The sequence below is a fragment of the Lissotriton vulgaris genome, chromosome 1_1, assembly GCF_964263255.1.
Source record: "Lissotriton vulgaris chromosome 1_1, aLisVul1.2, whole genome shotgun sequence".
NCBI classification, from domain to species: Eukaryota; Metazoa; Chordata; class Amphibia; order Caudata; family Salamandridae; genus Lissotriton; species Lissotriton vulgaris.
Window position 1 is genome coordinate 1,815,793,059 of NC_141685.1, and position 15,613 is coordinate 1,815,808,671.

General features: G+C 47.3%; 1 protein-coding gene across 1 annotated transcript in view; it reads left to right on the forward strand.

Moving 5' to 3' along the window:
* The window catches only part of LOC147751267 (putative tetratricopeptide repeat protein 41), a 496,241-nt gene that overhangs the window by 367,535 nt on the left and 113,093 nt on the right, over nucleotides 1-15,613 (forward strand). Inside the window, exon 10 of the mRNA XM_086919170.1 lies at nucleotides 14,818-15,001. Within this exon, the coding sequence (XP_086775296.1) occupies nucleotides 14,818-15,001 (184 nt within the window). The remainder of the gene's footprint in view (nucleotides 1-14,817; nucleotides 15,002-15,613) is intronic.

The following is a 15,613-nucleotide window of genomic DNA, read 5'->3' on the forward strand; positions in this document are numbered from 1 at the left end:
TGGGTGGGTGTCGCGGGCTACGGAAGACAGCAACATCACAACGGGGGCGGGGTTGTGTTTACTTTATCCCCCGCCTAACACTTGGCTTCAGGGCTCTGCAACGCAAGCGCTTTCCCCTCTGCCGTCACTCACCTGGTACACGCAGGCACTGCAGTCACATGGTCAGCGACTGGCTGCCGCCCCCTCCCATATGGCCACACCAACCCCCGGACACATGAACATGGAACATGGTTATCTTTGGAAGGCGGGGGGTCGCAAGACCCCCCGGCCGTATTTATTAAGGTATAAAATTAATAAATTTTTAATTGCATGGTAAACAATGTATACAAAAATCAACAGGACATTAGATACAATATTGTCAACAAGTTTGAGAGACTAACCTTAACAGAAACTCTAATACAGATTGTTTCCTAACCAAGTCTAACATCCTCATCTAGATTTTTGTATACTACATTTCTGGCCATATGGCAAGGTCGCTAACCGGTGTCAGGTCCTACTAGCTGCGCCTCACCTAGAGATGTGCGCATGCGCAGCCGGGCCTGGTAATTACCCGGTCCACGCCGTCCTACTAGCTGCGCCTCACCTAGAGATGTGCGCATGCGCAGCCGGGCCTGGTAACTACCCGGTCCACGCCGTCCTACCAGCTGCGCCTCACCTTAGAGATGTGCGCATGCGCAGCCGGGCCTGGTAATTACCCGGTCCACGCCGTGAACTCCATTTACCCACTAAAGGAGGGCCCTTACTCTGCGCCATCCGGTGACGTCATGAGTATGCGCGCGCGGGGTGGCTACCAGCCTAAGGAAAGCGTGACTACTCCAACCCGCGCTCCTTTGAAGCACCAGTTACCTTGCCCCTGAAGTTCTAGGAGGGGCCAATGCCCTCCTCCCCCTGGGCGGGAACCTCCATAGGATGATGCCCGCCCCCTCAGACCTTAAAATAGCTGCTCACCGGTCATGACCTTACCGCATGCCCCATACCTAATAAATACGACGACCTATGGAAAAAAGATTCTAAAGGACAACTACACTGGCTAAATTATGCACGCATCAATGTCTCGCTACAAAGGGAAAAAAGGCCTAAACACAATTGCAACATCACAAAAACACGTTTGCATAAATGTATCGCTACAAAGGGAGAAAAAGGCCTAAACACAATTGCAACATCAAAACATATTAGCATGAATGTCTCGCTACAAAGGGAGAAAAGGCCTAAACACAATTGCAACATCAAAACACGTTTGCATAAATGTATCGCTACAAAGGGAGAAAAGGCCTAAACACAATTGCAACATCAAAACACGTTTGCATAACTGTATCGCTACAAAGGGAGAAAAGGCCTAAACACAATTGCAACATCAAAAAACACGTTTCACCCCAGTCCACTAAAAGGGGAAAAATTCCTAAAGAAAGCATCATCAGCGTAATATACAAACCAGATAAAATTCACTTACGCATGGAAAATTATGGTCACAATATCCTAGCAAATTACACCTAAACCAGACTAGTAAAGCATCAACCATTTAGTTCCAGGGATGGTGGGTGGGCAAACAAAAAGCCCCGAGCGCGGGGCACGACGCGATGTGGGAGGGGGGGCGTCCAGGGAACAAGAGGGTCTCCCGGGCGCTCCCCGCCTCTTTATCCATGAGGGGCCGGATGTGGAGTGCTATGCCCCCAACCCAGCCCCTCCTGCGGCCCACCCCCCTGACCCGGATGTCCTATACTACCATCCGGATCAGGGAGGGTGCCAACCAATCGGTGGTGGGGCGCGCCCAGGAGGGCACGCCCCACCACCGAGAAGCATGTAAGGAGGAGGCGGTCGCCGCGCCGCCATGCGGGCGGGGGGGCCAAGGGCCCCCCCCTTTTCACATGGTCAGCGACTGGCTGCCGCCCCCTCCCATATGGCCACACCAACCCCCGGACACATGAACATGGAACATGGTTATCTTTGGAAGGCGGGGGGTCGCAAGACCCCCCGGCCGTATTTATTAAGGTATAAAATTAATAAATTTTTAATTGCATGGTAAACAATGTATACAAAAATCAACAGGACATTAGATACAATATTGTCAACAAGTTTGAGAGACTAACCTTAACAGAAACTCTAATACAGATTGTTTCCTAACCAAGTCTAACATCCTCATCTAGATTTTTGTATACTACATTTCTGGCCATATGGCAAGGTCGCTAACCGGTGTCAGGTCCTACTAGCTGCGCCTCACCTAGAGATGTGCGCATGCGCAGCCGGGCCTGGTAATTACCCGGTCCACGCCGTCCTACTAGCTGCGCCTCACCTAGAGATGTGCGCATGCGCAGCCGGGCCTGGTAACTACCCGGTCCACGCCGTCCTACCAGCTGCGCCTCACCTTAGAGATGTGCGCATGCGCAGCCGGGCCTGGTAATTACCCGGTCCACGCCGTGAACTCCATTTACCCACTAAAGGAGGGCCCTTACTTTGCGCCATCCGGTGACGTCATGAGTATGCGCGCGCGGGGTGGCTACCAGCCTAAGGAAAGCGTGACTACTCCAACCCGCGCTCCTTTGAAGCACCAGTTACCTTGCCCCTGAAGTTCTAGGAGGGGCCAATGCCCTCCTCCCCCTGGGCGGGAACCTCCATAGGATGATGCCCGCCCCCTCAGACCTTAAAATAGCTGCTCACCGGTCATGACCTTACCGCCACAGGCCAGCATTGTTGACCGACGATCTGGCCTCCCCCTCACCTCCTCTAGAAAGGTCATACTCACCCTGCAACCCTTCGAACCATGCCAGTATATCAGTAGGCCAGAGCATATTCCCTGCCAAGTCGTGCCCTACCAGGTGAAGTATCACCACTGACGGGGGTGTGGCATATAGAGAGAGTGGTTCCTATACTAATCCCTACTTGGCTTACGCATAGTCTTCCCAGGAGGGCGTTGTTGAGCCGCCTTGTCCATACTACTCCAACCATGGTAGCATACCCTTCGCACCCCACTTGTATGACACCTCCCACTTCCACCTTAGGGAATGGGTAGCACTTACACCTGCCAGCACCGCTTGAGCCCTCGGGTGTCCTCTTTCTCTTGATCAATCACCACCACACTTGATGCCGCTGCTTGCAGTCGCCATGCTGACGTACGCTTCCTTTTCGCCGTCCACCCGTCGCTGATGTTGCGGTGTGGAGCACCTCTCAGATATCCGCCATGGGCCCAGCCATGAAAACAAAGATAGACAAACACAAACAATTAGTGTTTCGGGCTTTGTAGCGAAAACTGCATTACACAAGCCTGTCTACATTGCCCGTAAAAAGCCATGTCTTAGCCATGAGTAACGCCCCAATGTACTCCCAGGGACACTTCCCGCTGCAATAGCAACAATTTTTATTCAGCCATGGCCTGACCAGTGTTCCCTGCCATTACTGACCTCGGCGAGGTATAGCTCTGTCCTAGCCCCAGATAGCATCCATTCCTTTGCTTAAACAGTTGCTCTAGTTCCTTATTAGGCAGAGGGTCAGGTCCAGGGGTCTGTGCACTGCGCATCAAGCCTAATTTGGAATGGCACTCTGATCCTATGTGCCTAGTCGGCCCCCCCTCCCCCTTAACTTGGTGCCCAGGGTAGCTTGGTCACATCAGTGGCAACAAATACAATGATTACGGCTCTGCCTCCCGTAAGAAAAGTGTGCGGTGGGTGCATCGTGAGGGAACCCCCCCGATCAGTGCGCCCGTAAATGCCCGAGACACTGATAAAAGTGCCCTGTGATTACCCGGAAGGCAGGAAGCGTACCCTATCAGTGAGATGTGCTACTAAAGTCGCGTAACGCAACCAGACTCGTCCCTGCCACCGTGTTTCCTGAAGATGTATTTAAACAAATGAATAAAACTCTGGGTAATTTTCCTGTTCTACACCGCTGCACTGTGCCCCCTGATACCCCTGTGTTTTCAGGACCCAGTGCCTGCCCTTGTGCAGCACTTCTATTAAACGTGTGCTGCTTACCAAATATGAAAATTGAGAGGGAACTTATAGAGTAAGCGATAAGTGCAGTAAAGTCATAACTATGTGGGCTCCTGCCAGGGCCGCATAATCTATCAATTTCAGCGGACCAAACTAGGGTACAGAGCGAGGGAAAACCTCTGCGGAAGAGGCCTGTAAGAACCCCAAGCTCCGGAGGGGCAGGTACTATGGTATTAGGAACATTTATTTGAGAGCAACATACCCTCAACTTTCCAGACGGATATAAGTGGAGTGTACACTATCTTTTGAAGTGAATGCTCATACTCAGACTAATTGGGGCTTCGGCACCTCTACGTTTGGCATATCTGACGTTACGCTTGATCAGTGCATGTTGACCTTGTCACCCAGGGCATGTCTAGAGATTGCCAGATGAGTTTACAGTCAGCCCTATGTCATGCTCATGTGATTTTAAAATTAAGTGAGGTCGTGGCAGTTTGTCTGACCTACTTGCAAAGGTGAGTCTATATCATTGCCAGTTCACGCATTGTTTCAAACATTGACATTGTTGCGGCTAGCCAAGTTTAACATTACTGCCTAGTACAGAAATGAGACACTATCCTGTAGCATTTCAATTATCTTCCGCTAAACGAACACACACTACTGGGACCCACTCATCTCCAAATATTATGAGTTAATATCACACACCCATGCCAGTGACTAACCATACCACACCTAATAAAAGATGTGCTTCCCCCGACTATCTATTCTCGCTTCATTGGGCGTGGGGTAAATCTTGTCTCAGTTCTGTCCCTATTGTGAAGCGCCTTGATGGCGAAAACTGCATTCCTTCGGGTACAATCCGCACTATATAAAACGCATTCCTAAATTAAGTTAATAAATACTACTCTTTGTGCTCTGCAGTTCAGAAAGTAATTGGTGTGTCCAACATGGACGCAGTGTGTTTGCGTTCTGCTTCCGATACGTGCTCTGTGGACTGCACTACAGTGGATGCCCTTTGAAACGCTAAAAGTGTGGGTGTAAAATGAAGACCCCTTAACATATTAATATCCTTGAGTTGGGCACAGGGTGATTAAGTGATTTGCCCCGCATCACAGGAGGTTAGTCTTGTGCATTTACTCCTGTTCTTATCTTATTTCAGAGTTTATCTGTTCGTATCTTTTATGTATTCATGCACTCGAAGTTCTTATGCAATGTAACTCGTTCTTTTGTGAAGTGACACCTCCGGGTAAAGTTTGCGCTATATAAAACGCCTAAATAAATAAACCCCCCGCATCTTTGTATCCGTGACTCATATGAGAGTGTCACATCTTTTGTGCCTCTTCCCTAAACGTTGCCGCGTCAGCCCGTGTACTGATGGGCTGCGCAAGTGCCCTGTGTTTAAGAGGTATAATGCAGTTAAGTAGAGAGAGATCCTATGTATGGCTTGAAGGTCATGCTTTTTAAAAAAGGCATTTTTGTAAACTTTCAACAAACGATAAAATTGCCCTTTCTTCCATCGTCCGCAAGACCAATTCTGCATCAGCCGCGTGACTGTGCGCTGATGAGCAATTACATTTATTTAAGCCCCCAGGGATTCAAGGCGCATCCGTGAATAACGGGCAGAAACTGTGTGTATGTTTAACTATGATTTTAACCCGTTTTAACTGCCTCAGACCATTCGGTTCATATCATATCGGTGAGAAACGACCTCCTGAAATACATCGCTAATGTAAACGCAAAGCCCTTGATGACGGTCGTGGTGTATTAGCTTTCAGATCTACTGTGTGTACGCACTGACAAGGTGAAAGCTAGAGCCTCCACTGGGATGGATACGGACACCGAGTCATGAAGAGCTATTTTAGTTTGGCTGAAGCACCTTAGGTTTAACAAAGTCCTCAGGCGGGAATGCTATCGACCCAGGAGAGTGGTGATGTGGACTCGGAAGATAAAGGTGGTTTTGTCCTGACTTGACATTAATGTACTGTGAAACACCTAGCATGAACAAACCTGTTAATAAATCTATTCCTGCTCATGATCAAAACAGGTTATGTGGGCGCTCGTTCTTATACTCACTGTTACTTAAATTCGGTCAGCGCCACAAAAAGAAGCCCTCAAAGCAGCTGCAAGATTGATCATTGACAGTAAGAACGTTGATCACATTGAGTGTGTATTAAGTAAATTCGAATTGATTCTCCCAGCTCGCTGTGGACCTGAATTAACTTCCCGTAGTCTATTCCTATCATAATCAACCATATTCTTAATTTGTCCATAAATGTGAATTTGTATTATACTCCTCAAGCAAGTTATGTGATTTTAACTTTCCGCACAGGGCTCTGTAAAGTGCTCACAGCTTAAGTTAACCAGTCTATAAAAATTGAACATATAAAATACATAACAGTAAACGTTATTCGTTGTAAACATGTCACGAACACCAACACCAATGTATAAATATTATTCCACATGCCTATACAATAAACACCTGACCACTGTAAACAGTGTTCCAGTGTATACACAGCACTGTAATTAAAATAAATATGCAGACAACAAGCAATTTGCTCTGAGTCATCGTGGTGTAATTATTCGAATCCACCACAGTTATATGGAGGTATTCTGCACGTGGAAAAGGCAATACAGTATTCCCTGCAGGCTGCAGTTATAACATGAAGCCATTTATTAAGCAGGGCGATTATAAAAACTGCCGTTTAGGTAAACTGTACATATTAACATGAAAACACAAGCTGAAGATGTTGGGATCGAACCCTGAATCTCTGGGCTGGCAGGCAAAGGCCTTGCCCCTAGGCCACGATGTCTACATTCTTACAGTGAATCGGAAAGCAAGAGTGAGGCGAACACTGTAGGGCAGTGTTCTTCAAACTGTGGGGCGCGCCCCCCTGGGGGGGCCCGGCACCATCCCAAGGGGGGCGCGTGCTCCACTCTGATCTTCCCTTTGTGCCCGTTCCTTTGTGGCGATGTAGAGACTCTCTGTGAGGGCGGGCGATTTCCGTCAGAGTGGGGCTGCAGGGGCCTAAGAGCTGAACAAAGCTCATTAGCATGCAAATGGTCTCTTAAAGAGGTGTGAAGTGCTCGGGTGCGGCTGGCTGGCTGAGTGTGTGTGTGCCCAGAAGCTGTGTCAGCCCGGGCACACACAGGCAGGGTGAGATGAAGAGGGAGAGGGAGAGGGAGGGAGGAAGGAGACAGAGACAGATAGACAGAGGGAGAGCGAGGGAGGGAGACAGGCAGACAGAGGGGGAGCGAGGGAGGGAGACAGAGGCTGACAGAGCGAGAGCGAGGGAGGCAGCGTGAGGGAGAGTGAGGGAGGGAGACATGTAGACAGAGGGAGAGTGAGGGAAACAGAGGGAGAGCGAGGGAAACAGAGGAAGAGCGAGGGACGCAGAGTGAGAGAGAGCGAGGGAGACAGAGGGAGAGCGAGGGAGACAGAGGCAGCTAGAGGGAGAGCGAGGGATGCCGGCTGGAGCCGGCCACCAGACGTCCGTTATGTTGCAATGTGGGTGAATAGATGCATGGGTGTAGTGGTGGATGTATGGGTGGAATGGTGGATGTGTGGGTGACATGGTGGCATACATGCCAACATTTTGAGGACCAGGAAGTGGGAGATTTAAAAGAAAAAATCGGGAGAATGAAAATTCCCCATTGACTTATGTTGTAGAAAATGCAATTTCAGGCGGGAGACAGCTCAAATAAAGCCAGTTCCGGCTTTAAAAATCGGTAGTCTCCCGCCTGAATCGGGTTTGTTGGCATGTATGTGGTGGATGTATGGGTGGGGGGTGGATGGATGAGTGAGGGGATGGATGGATGGGTGAAGGGATGGATGGATGGATGGGTGAAGGGATGGATGGATGGGTGAAGGGGTGGATGGATGGGTGAAGGGGTGGATGGATGGTGGGAGAGAGGATGGATGCATGAGTGGAGGGATGGATGGGAGTGGATGGATGTGTGTATGGTTGGAAGGGTAGATGGATGGGTGGAGGGATGGATGGATCAGTGAAATGGTGGATAGATCGATGGGGGGTGGATGGTGGACGAGTCGGTGGGTGGATGGATGAGAGAGGTGATGGATGCATGGATGTATTGATGTATTGATGGGTGAAGGGGTGAATGAATGAATGAGTGAAGGGGTGGATATGGGGATGGATGGGTGATTGAGGAGGGTGGATGGACGGGGGGATGGATGGAGGAGTGATGGGGTGGGTGAGAGGTCAATGGATGGATTCATGAGTGGATGAGTGGATGGATGAGTGGGTGGATGGGTGAAGGGTGGATGGAGGGATGGGTGGCTGGGTGAGAGGGGAATAGAGAGAGAGGGGGAGGATGGATGGATGGATGAGTGAGGACATGGATGAATGATTGGCAGAGTGGATGGGCAGGTGTGTGCATAGATGGGTGAGGAGAGGAGCATGGCGATGGTTGGGACAGAGAGTGCATGCATGAGTGGGGGGAGGGTGGAGAGCGGGAGGGATGGATGGATGGGTGGGCGGATGGATGAGTGGGGGGTTGAGTGGGTGGACGGATGAGTGACTGGGTGGATGGATGAGTCGGTGGGGGGATGGCTGGATGGGTGAGAGGGTGGGTGGTTGGATGGATGGGAGAGTGAGTGGATGGATGGGTGGAGGAGTGGATGGATGGATGGTTGGAAGAGTGGATGGATGGATGAATGGAGGAGTGGATGGATGAATGAATGGAGGAGTGGATGGATGAGTGGGAGGATAGCTTGGAGGAAGGGGTGAGTGGTTGGATGGATGCGTGGGTGGATGGGTGGAAGAGTGGATGGATTGGTGAGGGGATGGATTGGGTGAAGGGATGGATGGATGATGGATGAATGGGTGAGGGGGTTGATGGAGGGATGGATGGGTGAGATGATGGATGGAGGGATGGATGGTGGATGGGTTTGCAAGTGGTTGAAGGAGTTTGGATGTGGATGGGGCACAGATGGAGGGAAGGAATGAATGGTGGGGGAGTTGGTGGATGACAAGGTGTACATGATGGATGGGGAGGGTTGTGATGACTTCCTTTGCCTTGGAGGATTGTGTTTTGAGCTGTGTGGTACGCCTCTGTCGTTTCGCCACACCCACTCACAGGCCTGCAGTTTGCTAGGCACTCTTGTTGTGTTGAGCATTGTTTGCCGGATATGGCCCGTGGTGTGCGCGTTGCAGTCGATCATGTGGTGTGCCGGATTCCCGAGGTTTCGGTCGGGTGGTGGGGGGGGCCCAACATCTGGGGGAATTCAGCTGGGGGGGGCTCAACCTGGAAAAGTTTGAATACCTCTGCTGTAGGGGCAGACTGTCACCTGACCTGCGCCTGTACAATCTCAGAGTATGTGTCTAACAGCCTTATCCTGTTGAACTTGTTTCCAACATCCATCATGAAATTATTAAGAGGTAACAAGTTGCCGCTAAAACTCAAACCGGGCACTCAAGGAGATGAAAACGGCACAACAATATACTTTTTTAAATGTAGACAGAGTGAGTACACCTTTCTGGTTGACTTGCTGGTATTCGAGCGAGGCCCATGAAACAAAGCAAAAAAGGGGTGAACCTGTGTCTCACAGGGCTGCCTGCTGTAAATCGCTGCGCTTGCCAATGCCTGCTGCATTAAAGGGCCCGAGGAGGATGCTAAAGTAGAATGCAAAGCCACATGATGAAGGAGCCTATTTGCGCTGTTTTTTTTTTTTTTCCATGGAATAGGCAACCAGAAGTACAACAGCGCCCCAAGGTAATTACGAGCATTAAGATACCAGTACCGAACTCACACCTACGGTACACAATCCGGGTTTAGGTAACGTTTAACAGTATCAGACCTGAAAAGGCCCGTCTCCGCTACAAGGCACATTACAAGATGTATCAGTGAGCATCACTGTCTTATCGATAACCCTCCCGCTTAAGGCAAAAAACTATAACAGGCACGCGCTGCGACTGGGCCTTTCCACAGCCAGCACACATTATCTCAAAAGGCAGTCCAGCATCGCCCTAACGTAAGGAGGAGGTGGTCGCCGCGCCGCCAATCGGGGGGGCCAAGGGCCCCCCCTTTTCATGTGCTGTTGTCTCCTGTGAAGTGTTCTGGCCCATGAGCACTATGGTGGTGACCATGAGCTCCCCGCTGCTCTCCTTGGTGTTCCAGCTTAGCGCCACACCCTTCCTTCCTTTACGTTGAAGTACAAAATAAAGAGCACACTTGAAGGGGGTGGGAGCAAAGGAGATGCATACAACGGGAGGTTGCGGAAGCAAAGTGAACAAGGACGAAAGTGAGCGGGAGGAAAGTAAAAGACGACAGGAAATTACTAAAGAAGCCAATGCAAAATTAAACAAGTTTTTGACCCCTTTTCGCGGCCACCATTCTTTAATGTGTAAAATAAAATGTTTTCGACGAAGTGCGCAGATCTTCCCGCTAGTGGTGGGTGTGAAAGTGGGAAAGTGAAAGCATGCTTAGAGTGCTTCAAAAACAAAACAAAACTAGTGTACACAAACACACTGCCTCCTGTGATGTTTGTGTCTGCGGAATGGCAAAAAAAAGTGCTTACCCACTAATTAGAAGCCAGTGTCTACCGGCGCCAGTAAAACATCCAATCCCAGTGGGAGGGGCCAAAAGCGGACAGGGTGGCAACCAGGAAGGATTAAAATGCCTCAGGTGCAATCGGTACACTGGCTTTTGCATAATTTGTGACGCCAAACGACACGCACAAATGAAAACTGCAGGCGGAGCAGAAACACAACTTCGGAATCCGTATCAATTCCAAGAAGCCCTCGCATGGCGAGAGGAGCGCCTGCGGGCTGCTTACGCCAGTTGAGACCTAAAAATGGCCAAATATGCCAGGGCCACAATAGTCCTTGGTCACCACTGAACCAACAGTTGCCCCCCACTGCCGTACACATACATGGAGTCTCAATCACACACAAAGCAGCTCACTTACATATACTCATGTGCACATATTCACATGCCAAACTACACACAACATTCATGTTTCTTCACCTCTGCCTCCTCCTCTTCACCTACCTCCAGTCGGTGACCCTATGTTGCAGCACTGTTCCTCAGTACTTTCTCATTGAGTCCTTTCAAGCTCTGCATTATGTTTTTTGGGCAAGCATCAGTGGATTGTGGGTGGAGAGAGTGGCGGTCCCCACATTAAGTGTCATGATGCCAGGCTGCCCAAGTTCCCAGGAGATGGAGAGTTCATGGCTGTAACTCTGCACCTTGAGCCCTGATGTGTCCCAGCACCTGCATTTGAGTGGTCCAGGATAGGCAAGGGAGAGGATGGAGGACTGGAGATACAGGCAATCGCAAAAAAGTCTGCCACTCCATTAGGCACGAGGAACATGGGATGGGTTTCCACCATGTCATAGGCTGTAGTGGAGTCAAAAAATACAGTGACTCTATTTAAGCAAGGTGGAAAATACCAACATCAACTTCAGGCAAGGACCATGGTCATTGCCTGCTTTACAAAGGGCTGAATGGCACCATGGCCAAAGTAGGAGTTCAATTGCTGACCCTGAGTATCCATTGCTGTTGTTGGTACTAGATGGCTGCACAAGACTCTGATGTATATATCATCTCAACACAGGGCCCTGTGTGGAAAGCTTTGTGCCGCTTTTGTTGCTGGTGGCTGATAGTGCAGCTATGCTGCAAAACCGGCCCCCAGTAACAAAAACACCCCCCACAGGGGTCTAAAATGGCCCCACCCTAGCGGCCCACTGGGGAAACGCCCGATGCCCGCTACGGCCAGTCTGGCCCTGTGTGGAGATAAGCTTTAATGTCAGGATAAATATCAATACTTTCTTGTTCACGCCTAGCTACCTCAAATATTGGGAATCAGGGTTGGATTGGGATAAGAAATCTGCCCGGGGACACGCTAAAAAAGTGGCCCACATTTGCATATTGCCTTTCCGCAAAACACTGCTTCGGCGAAGTTTTATATACACCTGTAAACAAGTGAGGCCACTTCTGCTCAGGCCCCCTGCCCCCCACTCAGTATGCACACGTTAATTGGCCTGCCAATTGAGAGAAAGGGAGTGACACCAAATCGGCCCCCCAGACTGCCCAAAAAGCAACCTACACATTTTATGCACTGCTCTACAGTTGTCACTTTACACCCTCATACACCATAGAATTCACTGGGCCTCACAGGCCAGATAAGGCATATACATCTGTCTATCTGCAGTGGGTTTACCATCTTTCCTTCAAGGTGTGAAGGATCCCAGATGATGAATAGGGTGGTTCTGATCGACGACTGATGGGAATTTTTTCACAAGGAAGGAATACCCGTTGCGTAATGTCACTAGTTCACACTATAACTTGAGATTAGTTTGTCTTCCCTTGCGCAGATACATAGTTAGTTGCTTTCTTTCTTTTTTATTTGACCCATTGCTCCTTATTGTTGGTGTATTTGATATGTCAGGGGTGGCAGCAATGTTTGGTCATTAAACATCCCCTGGGACCCTCAATTCCCTGTTGGGTTCATGCCCAAAAAGCATCCCACAGGTACAGCCTCAGAGCCCGTTACGGCGGGCTCTGAGGCTGTAGTAGTGATGTGCTTCTACTCTGATTCGAAAGACTATAAAGATTCATGCACTGCAATAATAACCATAAAAGAATGCCACATACCTGCTTCAGATGTGTAAAACCTGGTTTATTGCTCCACACAGTGTCACTGTGCTCCTTGATAATGGAATGTCGGACACTGTTTTAGGAACAGTGAAAGAAATTACAGGAGAAGTGTCAATTCCCTCAGCTAGAGAGGAGGGTGTCGAAAGATTAAAGATCTATCCTTTATCTACTTGTAAACGTTATAGCTAGAAAACTGGTAATTAGCTATTTGTGAGACCCTTTATTGCCATAAATCGAGATTTGGTGGGATGAAGTTATTAAAGTACAGTTTATGGGATATGTCTTGGCAATTCTAAAATGTACATTCAGAGGATAATATGAAGTAATGCTTAAGATGGATGATCCTTGTTTTGTTACCTAGTAGTATTAATGTTAGAGTAAACCTGAACAGCAATACTGACAGGAGAGTGCATATATTTTACAGTAAGTAACATAATCTATTTAAATGAAGAAAAATATCATGTTAGAAGAACACCAATATTATTAAATAAACAGCAGATATGGGACTTGAGGTTGGGAGCAGGAGACAGATAAAGAATTACGGTGCTGCGAATCAGCCATTTGTGGTTGCAAATGGCTCATTTATAGAATCGGAAGGTTTGTGGTCGCCGTAAGGCATTTTACTATGTAATAAACCCAAATTGTGATTCATTTGCATGTTATAGAATCACAATCTAGTTTTGCGGCTACATACCTATTCAGCATTTGGATGGGGCGTGTTAGGGTAATCCTCCGAAATACTGAATTGCAGAGGAGTGTATTGATATTTTGCAACCGGATTCGGTTGCAAAATATTTGGTTTATTCACAACTGAACGGCAATGGCAAGGCATTCGGAAACGGAATGGGGTGCCGAGAGACCCTTTCCCCTTTGTGAATGTTAAATATATATATATATATTTAGAGTAACCTACCCTTAAAAATTGGCGGTTACAAGTTTAATTTCTTTTCCTTTTTTTAAAACGCATTCTGTTTTTCCATGTTGCTTTTTTTTCAAGATTGCTTTATTTAAAAGACATCACAGACATAATGGTCTTTTGACCTCAGCAGTCTAGCGTCCCTGTGACGGCTGCAATTTATAGTGTATCACAATTTGCGACCTACCTTATTAATAATCTTGAAGAAGGTCTAATTGTAACACACTATAAACTGGTTTATTGTGAACCGACATATTGGTGCATAGTGCATAATTTGCAACACTTTTTTGCGAGTCCATTCTTAGAACATCTGGCCCTAAATTATGTGGCAGAGTTGACTAAACGATGAAGCTAGGAAGGGCATATTTTGTGGCAAATATGTGGTACCTCTTTCCATTTAAAAACAGCTCTGCAGAACAGTATAGAACATTAGTCACTATTTATGTGTCTCACTGAAAGGAATTTTAGGATTCCAGACATGGAACCTAAAATGAGATTACATGTTTGTGATTCTTCTAAATCTGGAGTGATCTGTAGAAATAACTCCAGCTTTCAGAACATTGTCTGTAATATGAACATGAATTTGTATTAACAAATAAAGGCCAAGAAGGAATCATGTTATCCACTCTGTTTGAATTACACTTAGGTATTTAAGGTTTTTGTTTGCTGCTACATATAAAACCTCTTCCCTTATTCATCAAGTCAGGATGTGTCCACTATCACTTACTACCTCTTTACAAGGCATGGCTGATTACTGTAATCCACAGCTGAAAGTGACCAATTAACTTTCACAATGTTCTTATCATGTTATGGCACCCCATATGCAACAGTTTTAATAATTTATGACTGCTCCAGAAACAAACTTTTGCAACAGATAGTGGATTATGTGGAAAATGCAGCACAATCATATTTTTCGTGCAAAGTCATGCAGTCATCCGGATGTTGACCAATAAGCAAATAAATCAGATGTGGGGTTAAATCAACAAGGGAGAAAGGGAGTTAGGCTGTAGGTGGCAGTGATGCGTGATAAATAGATGTTTGTATCAGGACACTCCTCACATCATTCCACAGTTGGTTTTCCTAATGTTACTGCAACTTCCTATGCGCTTCTCAGATTCTCATCTGTGTTTTGCAGCCAGCATTCTGTCTACTGTAGCAGAATTGCATAACATGTGTACTACATGCCAGTAACATTAGACCAATAGGTCTTTTGCACCCAATGACCTTTCCATCACCTTACCATCTTGCAATTAATGGTTACCGTATGTATTGAAAGAAAGGCCTTGCAATAGTAACAATTGCATCGCTTAGAAAATGACCTGTTAATTGTGAATTATGATCAGAAATGCTTGTTACTTTCAGGACAAATTGGAGGATCCAGTGACAATAGAAGTACTTTTCAGAATACAAAAGGGCATTGGAGACATGTTCAATGAATACGGATTATTTTCTAAAGGGATTCATTACCTCCAGAATGCCCGGGATACACTTGTCTGTCTTCCATCAGATGTCTTAAACAGGAATCCAGATTTATTGCAGCAGAAAGGTAACTAATTATTGACAAATATCAAAAATTGCTTTCTTCAGGTTTGATACACATTCCTGTTTCTTCAGAAACATTAAAGATGAAAATTGTATTTAAAATATGCATGTCAAAAATGTAAAGAATTGTTAAATATGTTGTTGGTGCGGTTAGTATGCCTGTAAGTCTCTAACATATGTTGTAGAAAGTGCACCCAAGACTTGAAGGTTAAATGACACTTGTGGGCTGCATCACCTATTGTGCTATCTACTACAGTGGCAATGCAAGCATGGATACATGCCTACCCTATGTAGCCTGACTGTTGCAGTGTAAAGCCTGCATTGCTAGCTGTTAAAACAACCCTTTTTGACAGGTAAAAACCTTCCTTTTAAATATTGGTAAGTCACTCGTTTGTAGGCCTTGTAGCCATGCTTAATTTGTTAAAAAAAATAAGCGTCAGGGCCCTCTCCAGGAGACCACTGCAGCTTGCACCACTTGCTGCCTCTGCCAGAGCTGCCAATGACAGCACTAACAAACTACTAATCGGCACACTCTTAAAAGTGTAACAATTTCAGGCTCCCAAAGCTTTGAAAACGGCATGGGTGGTAGGTATTAGTAATTTATTATTGTGTAACT